Source organism: Lissotriton helveticus, chromosome 3_1 (genome assembly GCF_964261635.1).
Source record: "Lissotriton helveticus chromosome 3_1, aLisHel1.1, whole genome shotgun sequence".
NCBI lineage: Eukaryota > Metazoa > Chordata > Amphibia > Caudata > Salamandridae > Lissotriton > Lissotriton helveticus.
Genome location: NC_136061.1, coordinates 372,830,859 through 372,848,583, shown reverse-complemented (window position 1 = coordinate 372,848,583; position 17,725 = coordinate 372,830,859). Strand labels below are relative to the sequence as shown.

General features: G+C 47.5%; 1 protein-coding gene across 2 annotated transcripts in view; it reads right to left on the bottom strand.

Annotated features, from left to right (window-relative positions):
- RAB34 (RAB34, member RAS oncogene family) overlaps positions 1-17,725 on the bottom strand; it is a 93,543-nt gene that overhangs the window by 3,991 nt on the left and 71,827 nt on the right. For both annotated transcript variants that reach the window (XM_078680106.1, XM_078680105.1), the window contains exons 9-10: positions 17,526-17,616; positions 15,897-16,004 (exon numbers count right to left, since the gene is read on the bottom strand). In XM_078680106.1, the coding sequence (XP_078536232.1) occupies positions 15,897-16,004; positions 17,526-17,616 (199 nt within the window). The remainder of the gene's footprint in view (positions 1-15,896; positions 16,005-17,525; positions 17,617-17,725) is intronic.

Genomic DNA, 17,725 nt, shown 5'->3' with positions numbered 1-17,725 from the left:
CAAGCTACAGTGATCACTCAACATCATACAGTCACTACATACCCAAGCTACAGTGATCACACAACATCATACAATCACGTGGATTTCCAAACACTTATAGACCATTTGCATCTCAAAATACTGAGTATTTTGATCTAGGACACTTGAGTAACCAACTGGACCTGTAAACATGGAGGAAGAGCATGGATTTCAGCATCCTGAGTGACCACATGAATTTCAATACTGTGAGTGGCCACAGTAGACAGAAAACTAATAGCATGAATATCAGAACACTGAGTGATCCGGTGGATCTAAGGGCACTGAGTAAGCATGTGGAAATCAGGGCATCGAGTAACTGCATATATAGGAAGCTAGTACGCATGTAGGTGTCAAAACACTAGTAAGAAAATAATACAAAACTGAGTGACCATATGGATATGCAAATACCGCATACTCACGCGGTTATTAAAACACTGAGTAACACATGAATCTCAAAATACTGACCGAACACATGGAACACAAGATACTGAACAACCACATGAATTTCATGGATCTTTATGCAGCAAGAGATCACATGGAACTGACGACAGTTGCTCATCAAACATATTTGGTATAGTGGGTGACAACCTGGATCTGAGACTGTGGGTAACAACGTATGTCTCAGAGCACGGAGGGACACCATAAACACAGAGTGACCAAGGTGGCTATCTAATTAATGGGCACTGTTCATTTCCCAGAACAGTTAACCATCCACCTTGCATAACTGATCACTGAGCATCCAGTCAGATCCTAGAATAGTGATTCACCTCAAGGAGATCTTAGGGGACCGAGTGCTCTATGACCAGTGGCCTGATTATTCCAAGGGCCTGGTAACTGAAGTTACCTGCTCTATTGAACCATGTTATGTGGGGTTTCACTCTGAGAATTCAGCTGTAAAAGGGGAAAACATGCGATAATCAGTCTGAAAACACTGGTTCATGCTGGCTATTTCCGAAAATATTGTAATTCGCAATATTTCCAAGCCATTGGAATTACTAGGACCTCAGTAACGAAATGGTTACATACGATGAGTATTTTTGCAGCCTGAAGAGTTTTATGGATTCAAATACTTTGAATTTCTTCCGCCATCTAGTGGTTGGGTCCGGAACTGTGTTTTGTCCTTCTTTCTCTCTCTCTCGCTTGTTTTTAGGTCTCGCCTGGCGACCGGACACCGCAGATCTTGGCTCAGCATTAGAAAATCCAAGGCCGGTTCCCCAAAAGTAGGGAGCAGCATTTAGAGGTACAGCAATACAGGGATACTGATTCTGCGATACTTGATTTCCCAAGTACTGGATAGCAAAGAGCACTTCACACACTGTATGCTTTTAATCGGGCTAATAAAATTTGGTTGAACAACAGCAAAACTAAGATACTTATATTTTCCCAAACACACAGAGATTGGGGTCAATGGGAGATGGCAGCGAAATCTTTAATTCCACTTGCACCTGCATTTATTTAGGATTTTGGCTACCAGACATCAATATCCAAGATACCACTTCTCGAAGCTCAATATAAGGTGACCCTCGTTTTATATACGATATTCCAAAGCTCTTCAGAAATCTCTATTCTTTAAGTAATTAAAGCTACATTTCTTCCATCTTTCACCTAGAGCAGGGGTACTCATAGTACGGCCCGGCAAGCCTTCCCTGGCGGCCCGCGGACCTTGCAGACAATTTACCCACGTTAAAAAAAAATTAAGAGTGTCTGCAAACACTGCGCACCGAGACTCTGCTGCTCTGTGGGGGCCCGGGCGATTAATTCCATCCATAGTCAGAGTGGAGCTGCAGGGGGGCTAAGAGGTGAAATACAAAAGCCTCATTAACATACAAATGGTCTTTTAAATGAGGCTTTTGTATTTCACCTCTTAGCGCCCCTGCAGCCCCACTCTGACAATGGATGGAATTAATCGCCTGGGCCCCCACAGAGCAGCAGAGTCTCGGCGCGCAGTGATGAAGCCTGATTGACAGTAAGGCTGGGCACTGCAGGGCCGGGGAACAGGGGGTTAAAACCGAGGCCATTTGTGAGCGCTGCGCTACTCCGAGGCCCGGCTGATAACACCGAGTGATGTGCACTTTCCACAAGTGCATCACGACGGTGACCCCGTTCTCCCAGCAACAGCATCCCCACATGACCTGGCAGGTAATCTCGTACATGGCATCCGTGTGCAGCCAGGGAGGGAGGGAAAGGGAGGCAGACAGGGAGAGTGAGGGAGGGAAAGGGAGGCAGACAGGGAGAGTGAGGGAGGGAGGGAAAGGGATGCAGACAGAGGGAGAGCGAGGGAGGGAGGGAAAGCAGGGAGGGAAAGGGAGAGGGAGGGAGGGAAAGGAGGGAGGGACAGGGAGGCATACAGAGGGAGCGATGGAGGGAGGCAGACAGGGAGAGCGAGGGAGGGAGGGAAAGGAGGGAGGGACAGGGAGGCATACAGAGAGAGCGATGGAGGGAGGCAAAGGGAGGCAGATAGGGAGAGCGAGGTATCGTGTCCAGCGCCATCTTGAAGTCAGGCAATATTGACCAATACCCTGCGAGGGATCATCGGCGGCCATTTTTAAGTCAGGCAAAGAGCCTGAAACAGCAAATAAGCACTGACAAACAACAAACAAGCATTGGCAAGCAACAAACAAACATTGGCAAACACCACAGCTGTAACAAACAAGCATTGGTAAATGCAACAGGAGTAACAAACAAGCAATGGTAAATACAACAGCTGTAACAAACAAGCATTGGTAAATGCAACAGGAGTAACAAACAAGCATTGGTAAATACAACAGATGTAACAAACAAGCATTGGCAAATGCAACAGAATAAACAAACAAGGAGTTGGCAAATGCAACAGAAATAACAAACACAAGCAAATGCAGGTCTGAAACACAACAAGCACGAGCAAAGGCAAGTGCCAAAGTAAAGTTTTAACGCTACGCAAAGAAGAAGAAGAACATAAAAGAAGGTGAATTAAGGAGAACGCAAGCAAACAAAATAAAAAAAAAGAATAAAGAAGAGAAGACGGGAAGAAAACAAAGACAAAGCAGAAAAGGAAGATAAGCACGGAAAACGTCTGAAAAGAGAAACAAAGCAAAATAAATGTTTTGATTGAAGAATAAAGGATAAATAAAGCGCAAAAGAGCACACAAGTGGAAAAAGAGCAATAAGGCAAAGGAAAATGATGGTGCAATAAGAAAAGAGAAAACAAAAGAATAACAAAAGGACAAATAGAGAAAAGAAAAACAACAAAGAAAAGAAAGGAAAATAAAGGAAACAAAGCAGAACAACAAAGAGAAAGAAAAGGACAAAGATCGCACAAGGACAAAGAAAGACGCAAATATAAGAAAACAAGGAAATAAAGAAGAAAAGACTAGGAAAGCCCAGAAGAGGCCAAACAAGTAGAAACAAAGAAGAGAAAGAAGGACCCAGAAGAGGCCAAACAAGTAGAAAAGAAGAAAGGAGAAAGAGAAGAAAAGAAAACAAAAGGAAAGACACAAAGATAAGAAATAAGTCACAGGAAAGACGCAAATATAAGAAAACAAGGAAATAAAGAAGACAAGACTAGGAAAGCCCAGAAGAGGCCAAACAAGTAGAAATAAAGAAAAGAAAAAAGGACACAAAAGGGGCACAAGAGAAAAAGACAAGGAGAGCCTAGAAAAGGCTAAAAGGACAAGGAGAGCCTAGAAAAGGCTAAAAGGACAAGGAGAATAACAGAAGAAGAAAAAAGGACACAAAAGGGACACAAGAGAAAAGGACAAGGAGAGCCTAGAAAAGGCTAAAAGGACAAGGAGAATAACAGAAGAAGAAGAAAAAAAAAAAGGACACAAAAGGGACACAAGAGAAAAGGACAAGGAGAGCCTAGAAAAGGCTAAAAGGACAAGGAGAGCCTAGAAAAAAGGGGTAAAATGGAGCAACACGAAAAGACATACCGCAGGAGAAAGAGCAGCAAAAAAGAAAGGACAAAGACATGCAATCAGCAGAGCGGACAAGCGACACAAAGGAAATAAAGGCAAGAGGCACTTCAGGGCCAGGACCAAAGGTGTTGAGTATAGGGCCAGGACCCAAAGAGTCACTGGCGGTGACGAAAGTGAAAGGATCGATGATAACGGCTGCCCACGAACAACAACGAATAACAAGAAACAGATATCATTTTAAGGACAAAGAAGGCGGAGGAAGAAGAAATGACAGCGACAACGGCAGCCACATGGACGGTGGAAGATGGAGGATAAGGAAGCGATGGAGACACTAGATTCATGAAGAAATGTAGAATGACAAGTACTCTCTCTCTCTCTCTCTCTCTCCCTCTCTTTTTTTCTTTCTTTCTTTCTTTCTTTTTTCTTTCTTTCGTTTGTTTTGCAACAAGGGGGGAGATATCGTGTCCAGGACATGGGCACTAGGACCCTGGGACATCGCAAGGGCGAGGGGACACCGGATACCACATCCGGTCAGGGGGTGGAGAGGAACGGCATTCTGATGCTAGACCTCGAGGCAGGAGGTCATGATCCAAGCATGATGTAAACCAACAAATAAAGGAATACCTGTAAGATGCACATCGTGTCCTGTGTGAGTTCCTGGGTGGCAGGACACGACACGAGGGAGGGAGGGAAAGGAGGGAGGGACAGGGAGGCATACAGAGGGAGCGATGGAGGGAGGCAAAGGGAGGCAGACAGGGAGAGCGAGGGAGGGAGGGAAAGGGATGCAGACAGAGGGAGAGCGAGGGAGGGAGGGAAAGCAGGGAGGGAAAGGGAGGCAGACAGAGGGACAGCGAGGGAGGGAGGGAAAGGGAGGCAGACAGGGAGAGTGAGGGAGGGAGGGAAAGGAGGGAGGGAAAGGGATGCAGACAGAGGGAGAGCGAGGGAGGGAGGGAAAGGAGGGAGGGAATGGGATGCAGACAGAGGGAGAGCGAGGGAGGGAGGGAAAGGAGGGAGGGAATGGGATGCAGACAGAGGGAGAGCGAGGGAGGGAGGGAAAGCAGGGAGGGAAAGGGAGGCAGACAGGGAGAGCGAGGGAGGGAAACGAGGGAGGGACAGGGAGGCAGACAGAGGGAGCGATGGAGGGAGGGAAAGGGAGGCAGACGGGGAGAGGGAGGGAAAGGGAGGCAGACAGGGAGAGCGAGGGAGGGAAAGGAGGGAGGGACAGGGATGCAGACAGAGGGAGAGTGAGGGAGGGAGGGAAAGCAGGGAAGGAAAGGGAGGCAGACAGGGAGAGCGAGGGAGGGAGGGAAAGGAGGGAGGGACAGGGAGGCAGACAGAGAGAGCGATGGAGGGAGGGAAAGGGAGGCAGACGGGGAGAGCGAGGGAGGGAGGGAAAGGGAGGCAGACAGGGAGAGCGAGAGAGGGAGGGAAAGGGAGACAGAGAGGGAGACAGAGAAAGGGAGAGGGAGGGAGACAGAGGGAGGGAGACAGACGGAGGGAGGAGGGAGTGGGAGGGCGACAAAGGGAGGAGGGTGACAGAGTGAGGAGGGAGACAGAGGGAGGGAGACAGAGAGAGAGAGGGAATGAGAGAGGGAGACAGAGAGGGAGAGGTAAGGAGAGAGCAACAGACAGAAACAGAGAGAGAGGCAGACAGAGAGAGAGGGAGACAGAGAGAGAGAGACAGAGACAGAGGGAGAGAGAAAGAGGGAGTGAGACAGTCAGAGTGAGTGAGACAGAGGGAATCAGGGAGAGAGAGAGAGGGAGAGAGAGGGAGTGAGACAGTCTGAGTGAGACATAGGGAGAAATAGGGAGAGATGGAGGGAGAGAGGGAGGGGGAGAGGGAGAGAGAGGTTGAAAGAGGGAGATAGAGGAAGAGAGAAAGGGAGAGAGAGATGTATGTTTGCTGGGTCTGGTGGCTCAGTGGATGAAGCCGTCTGCTGCAGGGACCTGTGTTCAACCTCATGGTCACAGTTTTTTTGTTGCTCTAGCCCCGCCCCCTCCCCCACTGACCCCGCCCACACTGGTGCGGCCCTCGGACACAACCCATACTGTAAATTTGGCCCCCGAGAGAAAGTTTGTGAGTACCCATGACCTAGAGTGTGGTTGTCTTTCCTATAAAATGGGACTCATGGCTGGCTCAAACTCAGTGTAATACCTATTGAATATGCTACTTACCAGTATGCATCTGTTCTTGGCATGTAGGGCTGCTGACATTCATATCTATAGCATAGATCGCTGCCTAGTGTTGGGTCTGGATGATTGGACATTGTTGTCCTGGAAGAGTCTTCGAAGTATCACGAGATAGGTGGCTCCTCCCCTGGACTACAGTGTGCATGGGCATCGACTCCATCCCCAGATTGTTTTTAGCCATTGTGGCGAAGATGGAGTGTAACAGTGTGAGCGATGACCATGCTAAGAGTAAGTTTGAAATTCTGCAGCCGCTACAGGCGCCGGGGAGGAGGGCGGGCGATATGAATGTCAGCAGCCCTACATGCCAAGAACAGATGCATACTGGTAAGTAGCATATTCAGTTCGAGGCATGTGGGCTGCTGAATTCATATCTATAGCATAGAATACATAGCAGTCCCTCCATTAACGGCAGCCGCCTGTGCCAGCTGCAGACGTTTGAAAAAGTGTCTTAAGAACAGCCTGCCCTACAGCTGCTTGCTGCTTGGAGTGCACATCTACACAGTAGTGTTTAGTAAATGTGTGTGGTGTAGACCACGTGGCTGCTCTACAAATGTCTTCCAAAGGGATATTACCAAGGAAAGCCATGGAGGCCCCCAACTTGCGGGTGGAGTGGGCTCTGGGGGGGACCGTTAAAGTGCGCTTAGCCTTGTGATAGCAAATTTGAATACACTTAACGATGCACCTGGCTATACCTGCTTTGGAAATGGGGTTGCCTTTGTGCTGGGCCGAAAAGGCAACAAAGAGTTGTTGTGTCTTTCTAAAATCCTTGGTCCTATCAATGTAGTACATCAAAGCTCGTTTGACGTCAAGAGTGTGGAGCATTCTTTCGGCCACTGTCTCTGGGTTTTGAAAGAACGCGGGCAGTTCAATGGTCTGATTGACATGGAACTGTGAAACCACCTTAGGAAGAAATTTAGGGTTAGTGCGCAGCACCACCCTGTTGGAGTGAATTTGTATGAATGGCTCCTGTACAGTGAGCACCTGGAGCTCACTAACACGTCGCAGAGATGTAATGGCTATTAGAAAAGCCACTTTCCACGTTAAAAACTGAACCTCGCATGAATGCAGAGGCTCAAAAGGTGGGCCCATCAGCCTGGTGAGGACCACATTAAGGTTCCATACAGGAGCTGGCGGGGTCCTAGGAGGGATGACCCGTTTCAGTCCTTCGAGGAAGGCTTTAATGGCAGGCACTCTGAAAACGGAGAGATGCTGCCTGTTCTGGAGATAAGCCGCTATGGCGGATAAGTGTATCCGAATGGAAGCATATGCTAGATTGCACTTGTAAAGGTGTAACAAATAACAGATGATGTTGTGAGTGGATGCATCTAGCGGGTTGATGTTGTGTTCTGTACAGTAAATGACAAACCGCTTCCATTTTGCTGCATAGCAAGCTCTGGTGGTGGGCTTTCTTGCCTCCCGTATGATATCCATGCAGTCGGGAGGCAAGTTAAGGTAGCCAAATTCTAAGACTTCAGGAGCCAGATCGCCAGGTTGAGCTGTTGCGGATCTGGGTGCTGAATGTCGCCATGGCTCTGCGTCAAAAGTCTGGGTGTGAGGTGCAGCCTTTGATGCGGTACCACGGAGAGTTCCAGAAACGTGGTGTACCATGGTTGTCATGCCCATGTTGGAGCAACCAGGATAAGTGTCATTGAGTGTTGCTTTAGCTTTCGTGCCACCAGCGGTATGAGAGGTGCTGGGGGAAAAGCGTACGCAAATCTGCCTGACCAGTTCATCCATATCGCATTGACCTGCGACTGTGGGTGTGGAAACCTGGCGGCAAAGTGTTGGCATTTTGCGTTTTCCCTTGTGGCAAACAGGTCTCTCTGTGGATGACCCCACTGCTGGAAGTACGGGTGGAGTACTGATGGATGTAACTCCCACTCGTGCATTTGGTGGCTGTACCTGCTGAGCAGATCCGCCATCTGATTGTCCTTGCCCGGGAGGTGTTCCGCCATGAGGAAGATGTTCCTCTGAATGGCCCACTTCCACATGCTCTGAGCCAGATGAGACAACTGTGGAGAGTGTGTACCTCCCTGCTTCTGAATGTAGTACATGGCTGTCATGTTGTCCGTCCGGATCAACACGACTTTGTTGCAGAGATGTACTTTGAATGCCTTCATTGCCATGAAGATTGCCATCAGCTCTAGGCGGTTGATGTGCATCTTCCGTTGCTGAGTTGTCCATAATCCCTGCACTGTGTAGTGGAGCACATGAGCTCCCCAACCCTGTAGAGATGCGTCCGTCGTTAGGATGATCTGTGGCACAGGCTCCCGGAACGGTCGGCCCTTGCAAAGGTTGTGTGGAATCCACCAATGCAGAGAGTTGTATGCCCGACCGGTCACCAACACTAGGTCCTTTAACTGTCCGTGAGCCTGATTCCACTGACGTGGCAAGCACTCTTGAAGCGGACGCACATGTAGTCTCGCGTGAGGGACTATGAAGATGCAGGAGGCCATCATGCCTATCAACTGCATGAACACTCTTGCTGGAAGCGAGTGTTGCGGTCTGAACTTCTGGATGAGCGACTGAATGCTGTTGATCCTCACAGGATTCGGCTGAGCGTGGCCGCCAGAGTATCTATCGTCGCGCCCAGATACTGCCGCACATGGGCTGGCTGAAGGTGCGATTTGGGATAATTCAGTGAGAATCCCAGACTGTGAAGAAGGTGAATGGTGTGGGACATGTTGGCGGCGCACAGCTGGGCCGACTTAGCTTGGACAAGCCAGTCGTCCAGATAAGGGTAAATGTGAACGTTCTGCCTTCTGAGGTGCGCAGCCACTGTCGCCAAGCATATTGTTAACACCCTGGGCGCCGTGGTCACTCCGAAAGGTAGGACCTTGAACTGATAATGCCGACCCTGAATGGTGAATCTGAGGGATTTTCTGTGTGATGGATGTAGAGGAATGTGAAAGTATGCATCGTTGAGATCCAAGGTTGCGAGGAAGTCTCCCTGATTGAGCAACGGAAGAACTTGCTGCAGCGTCAGCATGTGAAAGTGTTCCGAGAGAATATATAGGTTTAGGGGTCTGAGGTCCAGAATGGGTCTGAGGGACCCGTCCTTTTTCGGGATTAAGAAGTACAGGGAGTACACTCCTGTGCCTTCTTCTTCCACCGGCACGAGCTCGATCGCCCCTTTTTGCAGCATGACAAGTACCTCCTGGTGCAATAAGTGCAAATGCTCTGTGGACATAGGACGGTGCTTTGGTGGCATGTTGGGTGGAGTGGATGTTAACTCCAGACAATAACCGAACTGTATAAGCTTTCTGACCCACCTGTCTGTGGTGATGGATGTCCAGACTGGCAGGAACTGCTGGAGTCTCCCCCCGAAAGGTGATTTGTGGTCGGGGGGCAGTGGCAGGGTGTCACTGTTTGGTGGCGGCAGAGGAACGGGAGCTGTTATTTCCACGGCCTCTGCCCTTGGCACTGTTGCCTCGATAGCCGCCTCTACTCTGCTTGGTGTAAGAGGACTGCGCCCCACCTTTATTGTATTGCGTTTGCTGGGACATCTGGCCTCTGGGAACACCTCTATTGCCTGAGCGACGAAAAGTATGGGCCCGAAACTGTTGGGACTGGAGAGCCCCCATGGACTTTGCAGTCTCGGTATCCTTCTTTATTTTTTCCAGTGTGGTATCCACCTCAGGACCAAACAACCTATCAGGGTTGACCGGCTGATTGAGGATGGTGGTTTGTATCTCCGGCTTGAAACCGGAGATTCTGAGCCATGCCTGACGTCTCAACATCACACTGGTGTTATGGCCCTGGCCGCGGTGTCCGCTACGTCCAGCGCACATTTAATAGAAGCGTTGGAGATGAGCTTCCCTTCTTAAAATGAGCATCTCCGCCGCCTCTTTATACTGATCGGGTAGATGTTGTAACAGGTCTCTAGTGTGTCATAGTGCGCCCTGTCATATCTGGCCAAGAGTGCCTGAGTGTTTGAGATACGCCAGATATTGGCTGCTTGAGCCGCCACCCTCTTTCCTGATGCCTCCAGCACTTTAGATTCCTTGTCGGGGGGAGGAGCATCATCAGTGGTTTGCGAATACGCCCTCTTCCGGGCATTAGAAACGACCAGAGAGTCCAACGGCAACTGGCCCTTGATGTAGGTAGGGTCGCCAGGTGCCGGCTTATATTTTTTTTCAATTCTAGGGTTGACCACCCTGGCACGTGTGGGTTCCTTAAAGATGTCTGCAGCATGTTTGAGAACCCCTTTTAACATTGGGAGAGTTTTGACAGTTTTTTCAGCTGTGGAAAATGTATCAAAAAGGAAGTCCACGTCAACAGGGTCAGCGTGCAGCTCGACGTCGTGGTTTTTAGCCGCCCTTTCAATGAGAGCATTAAATGCTGCAGAATCCTCAGTAGGAGATGTCTTAACATTGTACACTTGAGTGTCAGGGGCAGTTTGCGGATCCCCTGGGTCCCCTGCATCTGCCCAAGAGTCTTGGTGATCCTCAGGAAAGTTATACTCTTCGTCATCACCTTCCCCAGCATCCCCATCTGAATAAGTGGGTGAGGGTGTGGCAACTCTAGGAGTCTGTGGAGCAAGTGGCTCAACCAGAACCGGGGAATCCGTAGAAGGCTTCTTGCTCTTCAAAGGAATAGTGTAGGACTCCAAAGGCTGCGTGGCCGGGATTTTCCTTTTGTAGAGGGTCAGTTTACCGGTGTTGGCGTCGATAAAGTGTTCCGACTGCTCCTCCATCAAGGGTTGCCGATGCTGCAAGCTCTCAAGCTGCGGAGAAGGCTTCGACCCTGCAGACCCTTGTATGGGCGCGTTGGCGACCGACCTTGGTGCGAAGGCCTTCGGTGCCACCTTCGGCGGCAACGTAAACAGTAGTGGCGTCGAAGACTTTGGTGTTTTTGCATCCGGCTTCGGGGTGGAAGCATCCTTCGGATCGACCGCGGAAGCCTTGTTCCTGATGCGTTGCAGTGAGTCCGACACCTGCTTCGTAAAGGAAGCGGACGGTTTCGTCGACCCGACAGACGTCCTCGGTTCACCAGCGTGTGAAGACTTGAGCGTCGATGTCTTTGTTTTCTCCGGCCGAGGCACAGGAGCAGCTTTCTTAGGTGCGCCGAGGCCTCTGTCCGCGCCGACGGCCTTTGGCGCCGACGACTTTGGGGCGGCGGCCTTGACCCCCTTGTTCGATTTTGGATCGACGCCCTTGACCGACTTTGGCTCGACGCGTTTGGTCAACTTCACCGGGTCGACAGGCGTCTTCGGCTGCGGCCGCCCCGACACATCGGAAGTCGAGGAGGCGGCCAGAGGGACAGACGTCTTCTGTTTCGTTGGCGTTTCCATCACTTTCGGTTTCGTCGACACAGAGGGTTTTACTTTCGGTTTCGTTTTGACGACCGGCGGCTCCGCAGAAGTGTCCGTAGCCGGGCCCGTAGGCGAGGCCGTGGATTTGGGTGCAAGGTCTTGGGTAAGGCCGTGTGGCGATCCCGCGACCTGAGCCTTAGTGATTGTTCGAACGGGGCATAGCTCTTCGCCTGAGCTATCTTCCATGGCCCCATAGGCCTCATTGTCGTCTCCTACCTCGTCGACGACTTCTTCAGCATCGAGCACCTCAACGTCAGCGTCGTAGTTGTAGTCGATCTCCTCCGCAGGAGGTGAAATTTGCAGATGAACTTCTTGTTCGTCGGCATCTTCTCTCTAGAAGATGTCCACTGGTGCCGGGTCCGACTGCTGGGCCTCCAGTCGTGCAACGCGCCGAAGCCGAATCGTCTTCTTCGATCGAAACCGGGAACAAGCCATACAGTTGGCTTCATCGTGGTCCGGCGACAGGCACTTGTTGCACACTGGGTGGACGTCGATGTGGGGATACTTCGATCCACACACGGGACATTTCTTGAACGGGCTCCGTTCCATGATGTGTCGTCGAAAGTCTTGCTGCGTCGACTGGGCCTCAAGCACCAAAGAGTCACGCGACTCCTCGGGACGTCCGACTCGGGAACTGAGCCGGAACAGAGTTAGGCACCGAGCGCAAAAACAATACCGACGGATAGGAAAAAGGCCTTCAGGTCCGAACTGGAGAGAACAAATACACATCCGAACCCAATGGCGGAAAAAAACAATCTGGGGATGGAGTCGATGCCCATGCGCACTGTAGTCCAGGGGAGGAGCCACCTATCTCGTGATACTTCGAAGACTCTTCCAGGACAACAATGTGCAATCATCCGGACCCAACACTAGGCGGCGATCTATGCTATAGATATGAAGTCAGCAGCCCACATGCCTCGAACAGGGAAATATTTAATTTGACTTGACCCACTCCTCCAGCCAATCCCAAAAAAGGTTGTAATTTGTGCTCCTTTGGCAGGACTTAGCATAAAGCTTTGGCACAAATTATGGTTGCAGGATGATTGTTTTCAAGAGTCTAGTTTGAAACTACATTCAGAAAGAGTGCATTGATGCTTCCAACTCCTTTGCCAAGTATCTAGCTCTATCCTTAATGTAAATGGAAGCATTGGGCATTTCCAACTCAAGGCGGTTATAGCTGAACAGCATATTAGGTCCAGAATATTGGATTTTTCAGACTTTAGGCTAAAGAAAGCAGTGGTTTCTATAATGTTGTCTTATGAAATCAGAATGCAACAAGGGTTTCTGAAAAGGACTCTAGCTTGCACAATGATACACAAGATAATCGCCTATACTTTTTTCAGATTCCAATACCTGGGTTTATGTGAAACCGTACCAACTTCAAAACGTGAAGCAAAAATTAGAGTCTTGGCTTCAGTGCATCAGAATTTGAAATGGGCTACTGAGACATGCCACAGCGCTATCAAATTTTACTTTAATTGTGATTTGCTGTATGTTCTGTCTCGGGTCGTGTACTTTTTGCAGCAGTAGAGAAATGATTAATGAGGTTGTCATTCATAAGGAAGGCTAGTTCTACATTGGCAGAATGCATTTGTTTTATATGTTGTAGTTTAAAATGATATTTTTATAAATCAAATGTCTGTTACCAGTTTACCTATCTAATCATGGTTTTAGATACGCTGCTAGAATCAGTAAATTAGGATGTTGATATGGCAATTTTGCAATGGTTTTAATCATGCAATAAACTACATCAGAGATCCTCTGTAATTACTCCTTTGTATGCTTTGCCTACACAGTGCTTGAGCTGTGTTTGTGTAATCTATTGTTTTTAATATAAATCTTAACGGGGGATTACATCCTGTCCCCATGCTTTCCATTTGTTCCTGTGCTTGCTACTTACTTTTCCTCCATTTCTATTGGCTGTAGCATATTTTTCTGCATTTACCAATACTTGTTCCTCGTCTGCTTTTTAATCAGTTTCCCGTAGCTGAAATACTTTTGACATACGCTTTGGTGGAACAATTTTTTTTTTATAAAGTGTTGCCTCTTTCTGCCTTCTTCTCTTGGAAGATACTTTAAACTAAATTAGCAGATTTATATAGCACAATTTATCACCGGGAGAGATTAAGTAATTTGCCAGAATCACAGAATGATGCACCACTGAGACTCGAGCTGGGATCCCCAGCTCCAAAGTCAGCTGCTCTGGCTGCTGTGCCACATCTTGTACTCTTCAGTGATACTTGTCAGGGAGCTCTTTCCTTCGTCACAAGGTTTCTTTTTGTGCAAAGTTTTGCCTTTTTTGCCTTACGTGATACTATGAAATTTAATTAGCAGATTTAGATCACATAGGCGAAACCGATGCATTACCAATGCTTGCTTTATGATGCGCTGCCTAGAATGTCAATTCAATTTAATTACTTTATTCGGATAAAGCATATCAATAAAAGAACAATTTGCACGTAATACATAAAAAGACAAATTCTCATATATAATAAAAACCATCATGTAAAACGGATGCAATAAAAATGTTATTTATACATTGCACATCATGTTGGGTGCGCGAACAGCAGTTTTCAAGAAAGCACCCACACGAAAAACTAATTCATCGTCTTCCAAGTTTAAGATAATCCTATATGCAGCCCCAAAATCAACAAGTGCATGTTTAAAAAAAAATAGGTATTAAAAATAACTTAGTGTACTGTGTATATATAAACCTTCCACAAAAATAAAAAATGTAGTGTAGTTTGCCCAGTCCGACCGTCACACGGGCATGGCAAAGAGTCAAGATTAGCATGAAAACCAAGGGGGAAACATAATAAGAATTTCACTGTGCCAGCCCTTAAACGGAAGAGGAGACCCCGCTCCTAAAGGCCCATAGGTTTAGTGAAGTAGCTACACAGTTGATAATAAGTATTCTTAAAGGGCATAAAAGTAGCTCCAGTTGGTTTCCTGAATTCCCTTTCAAATCTCTCCTTTCTGTAGTACATATATAATGCCGAACAAACAACTTTTTGACTTGCAGCTAGCCATGGGATGTCCATGGCTTTCTCACACTTAAGGCAATCCCTTATAATTTCTCTTTTGAAGGACGCCGCTGGATTTTTCAAACCAGCTAGCCAAAATAGAGCAGGGCGGGCCTTTATGTAGTCTTCGATATAGTGTAAGTTTAATTCGCTATGACAAACATATTGAGGTGTAGAGATAAGGCCTCGAATGTCATCTATAATAGTGCTCAGGAAAACCTTCACTCCTAGCAATGCATCATGTCCATAAAGGCAAGGGCAAAGTGCAGTGCTTTAAATAGGCCGATACTGTCCGGTACGGAGTACCGGCACTCTTTTATTTTGAGAGGGAGAGTACCGGCGCTTCTCAAGAGATATGCTATACTTTGAATTGGAGAGTACCGGCACTTCTCAGAAACAAGCAGGGGCTCTGCTACAGAGTACCTGCACTTCTATGTTTCCATTTCAAGCACTGGCAAAGTGTGCTAGATTTGCGAGGGATGCTGCTACAGTCAAGAAAGAATACTTAACTTGTATGTGTTAGTTGAGGACTGGCATTACCCCAACAGTTGCACTGGAGCTAAGAATTGCCATCCCAGATCTAAAGTTTGGGAGTCACTCTTTTCTGGGGGAGATTGTGTATTACGTAACCGAGCCAGAGTGCATAACATACAGAAATTCAGTTGTGCATGAGCTTGGAACTATATGTCAGCGAATGGATAGTTTGGATAGCTGGAGGGATGACCAATTAATTTGAGAGAGTTTAAAGTACTAGTAGCTTGTTGGTAGTCTTTGTATCAGTTGAGGCACATGGTAGCACGAACTATAGTGAAGACTGGGCTGTGCTCTCTTGTGGTCCCATATCTGAGGAATAATTAGAATGAATTTGACGAGTACTAAGCTGGTTGGGGCATTTAGCAACTGTTTTTCCAACTTTACTAAGTTGATGGTCTTCATTATTCCAATCCCATGTAACGAAGGACAGGGTCTATCTCTGCCAACCTAAATGCAATAGTTACGCTGGTTATGGAGCCAAAGGGTTGAGGTTCTACAAGTCCCTAGATTTCCATTTGTCCTTTCCTGTAGCAGGTTGCTTATTGTACTGTTTGTCTGCTGGTGACTCGGTGACATATTTTCATAATTATAAGTAATTTAAATGTATTGATTAATATTGATGTAGACGATTAAAACAGGTTAACATTCTACTAATAGATTGGCAGGAAATACTGTTTGATTTTTTTCACTTAAGGCTAAATGTAAGATTTTTGTGTCTTCATTTAAAGCTCAAGCTATGCCAGCCATGTACATGGATGAGGGTGTGCCTCCCTTTGTCACAGTCTCGTCGTGGTCAAACCTGTATCATACCGCTGTCCTGTGAGAAAGAATGCTTCATTCTAACATTGATCCTCTTGACACAATAACACATGCTCTAACAAAATATTGGCCCATTTCCTTTTTAAATCGCAGAGCAATACTCACGCACAACATCCCCAATCTTTCTTGAGTTTGTTTTCTCGAGCTCTGCCAACACACTGGACTCAAAAGTCAGCGATGCCACCCGAAAGAAGAAATCCTTCACATTCTCACCTGCAGATCAGAAAAACATGCCTTGTGTTCATCCAGAAAAAACATCTCTGGCTTAAACAAAATATGTTTACAGTTTGTTTCTTGAACTTGATTTCTCCAGAGTCTGGTTACTTTGGTGCCTATAGATTTGAGGAAGTGTAAAAGTCTCTAATAGATTTAGTCAACTGTGTTGGTGCATACTGTCTCAAACTTCAAACTAGGTCAGTGTATGTGTACAGATCATTCTAGAGACCGCAATTTCCTGGACAAAATTGCCATCAGCACACCCTCCTCCTGTTAAGACTAAAACCCTAAGATGTGCCTCTTAATAGAAAAATAAAAAAAATATTTCTTGACAGTATACATTCTCCCTCAGTTCCCTTCCCCATACTGTGTGCAATTCTCTGACTGCACTCCATGGCCCTCACCACAGACCCTGTTCCTTTCTTCACAGCTAGGTTTGCACAATATGACTATTTATACGTGCATCCTTAAGGTTGCTGGACCTTCACAGGCACATACTAAAAATAATTCATTTATATAACAGAAAACCACAGACGTTGGAAATGTTGATAAATGGTTGTTCTTTACAACATAAGTAATCCTTGCTTATGTGTAGGTAAGCAACACCTCGGGTGACAGGAAATACACAGTATATCAAGTACAAAAACTAGTACTGCATCAGATAAGTACTCAAGTCCTGGGGCCATATTATACACAATGCCCTGGAGGTGCAACTTGCATTTGCACCCGCTTTTTGCCCCCCCCCCGGGCACTTTGGTACAACAGAAGGGGCAGCAGACACCTGTGCTGCCCCCTCTGTAATGCATATAGCGCAAGTGCTATCAGAGAGTCTTCCCTCATTTGCATAGGAGCGTGGCCCCATGCAAATGAGGGAATCTCTTTGCCTCTGCGCCCGCTCTGTATTATAGACGTAGGCACGAAGGTAACGAAGATGTTGTGAGCACCCTGATGAGGACCCCCGAGACATTCTCTTGCAGGCGGGTGCAGTCACTCACTGCACCCACCTGCAAGGGGATCTCTCACCCCTCAAAAGTGCAGGCGGGTTGCTGCCTGCATAGTGAAACAAGGAGAAGCTGCTTCAAAGCCGTCCGTGTTTCAATTGAATGTGCTGCCCCCAGGGCAGCACGAGCTCACGGCTGCCCGGGGAGCCGCGCATTTAATCTAATACGGCGCACTCTCCTTGTTAGCACCGAGAGTGCCTTTTGAAAGGTGCGCCCAGCGCTAAAAAGGAAGATGCTCAAAATGATATAATACAGCCCCAGGTCTGTCACAACATTACTTTCAGCAGACAATCTATATCTTCAGTCACTAGTAGAGTGACACAGACATTTAGGGTCTTGACTGTAGAATATGCCCCGATGCTGGCCCCAGCCTTCTCCTCTAGGACAATATTACACGCCATCCCTCCCTCCCCTACAGAACACACTGCACCTCCTGGACAAAAAATACTGAAATAGAGGAAGAAAATATATTACACACAGCACCTGCTGTGCTCTTTAGAATTCTATTGTGACCTACCTGTGAGAGATGAGACAGCCCAGTATTCTGCCTTCATTTCTTTGGCTATCCTGAGAGCATCCTTCTCAATGAGGGAGTACTGTGAGAGAGACTGACAAAAAATACACAAATCATTACATCTGACATAAGTCAACTTTCACTCTATTCCAAGAACCCCACGTTTCCAGGTAAGCCCAGAATGATGATGTCATTTAGATCTA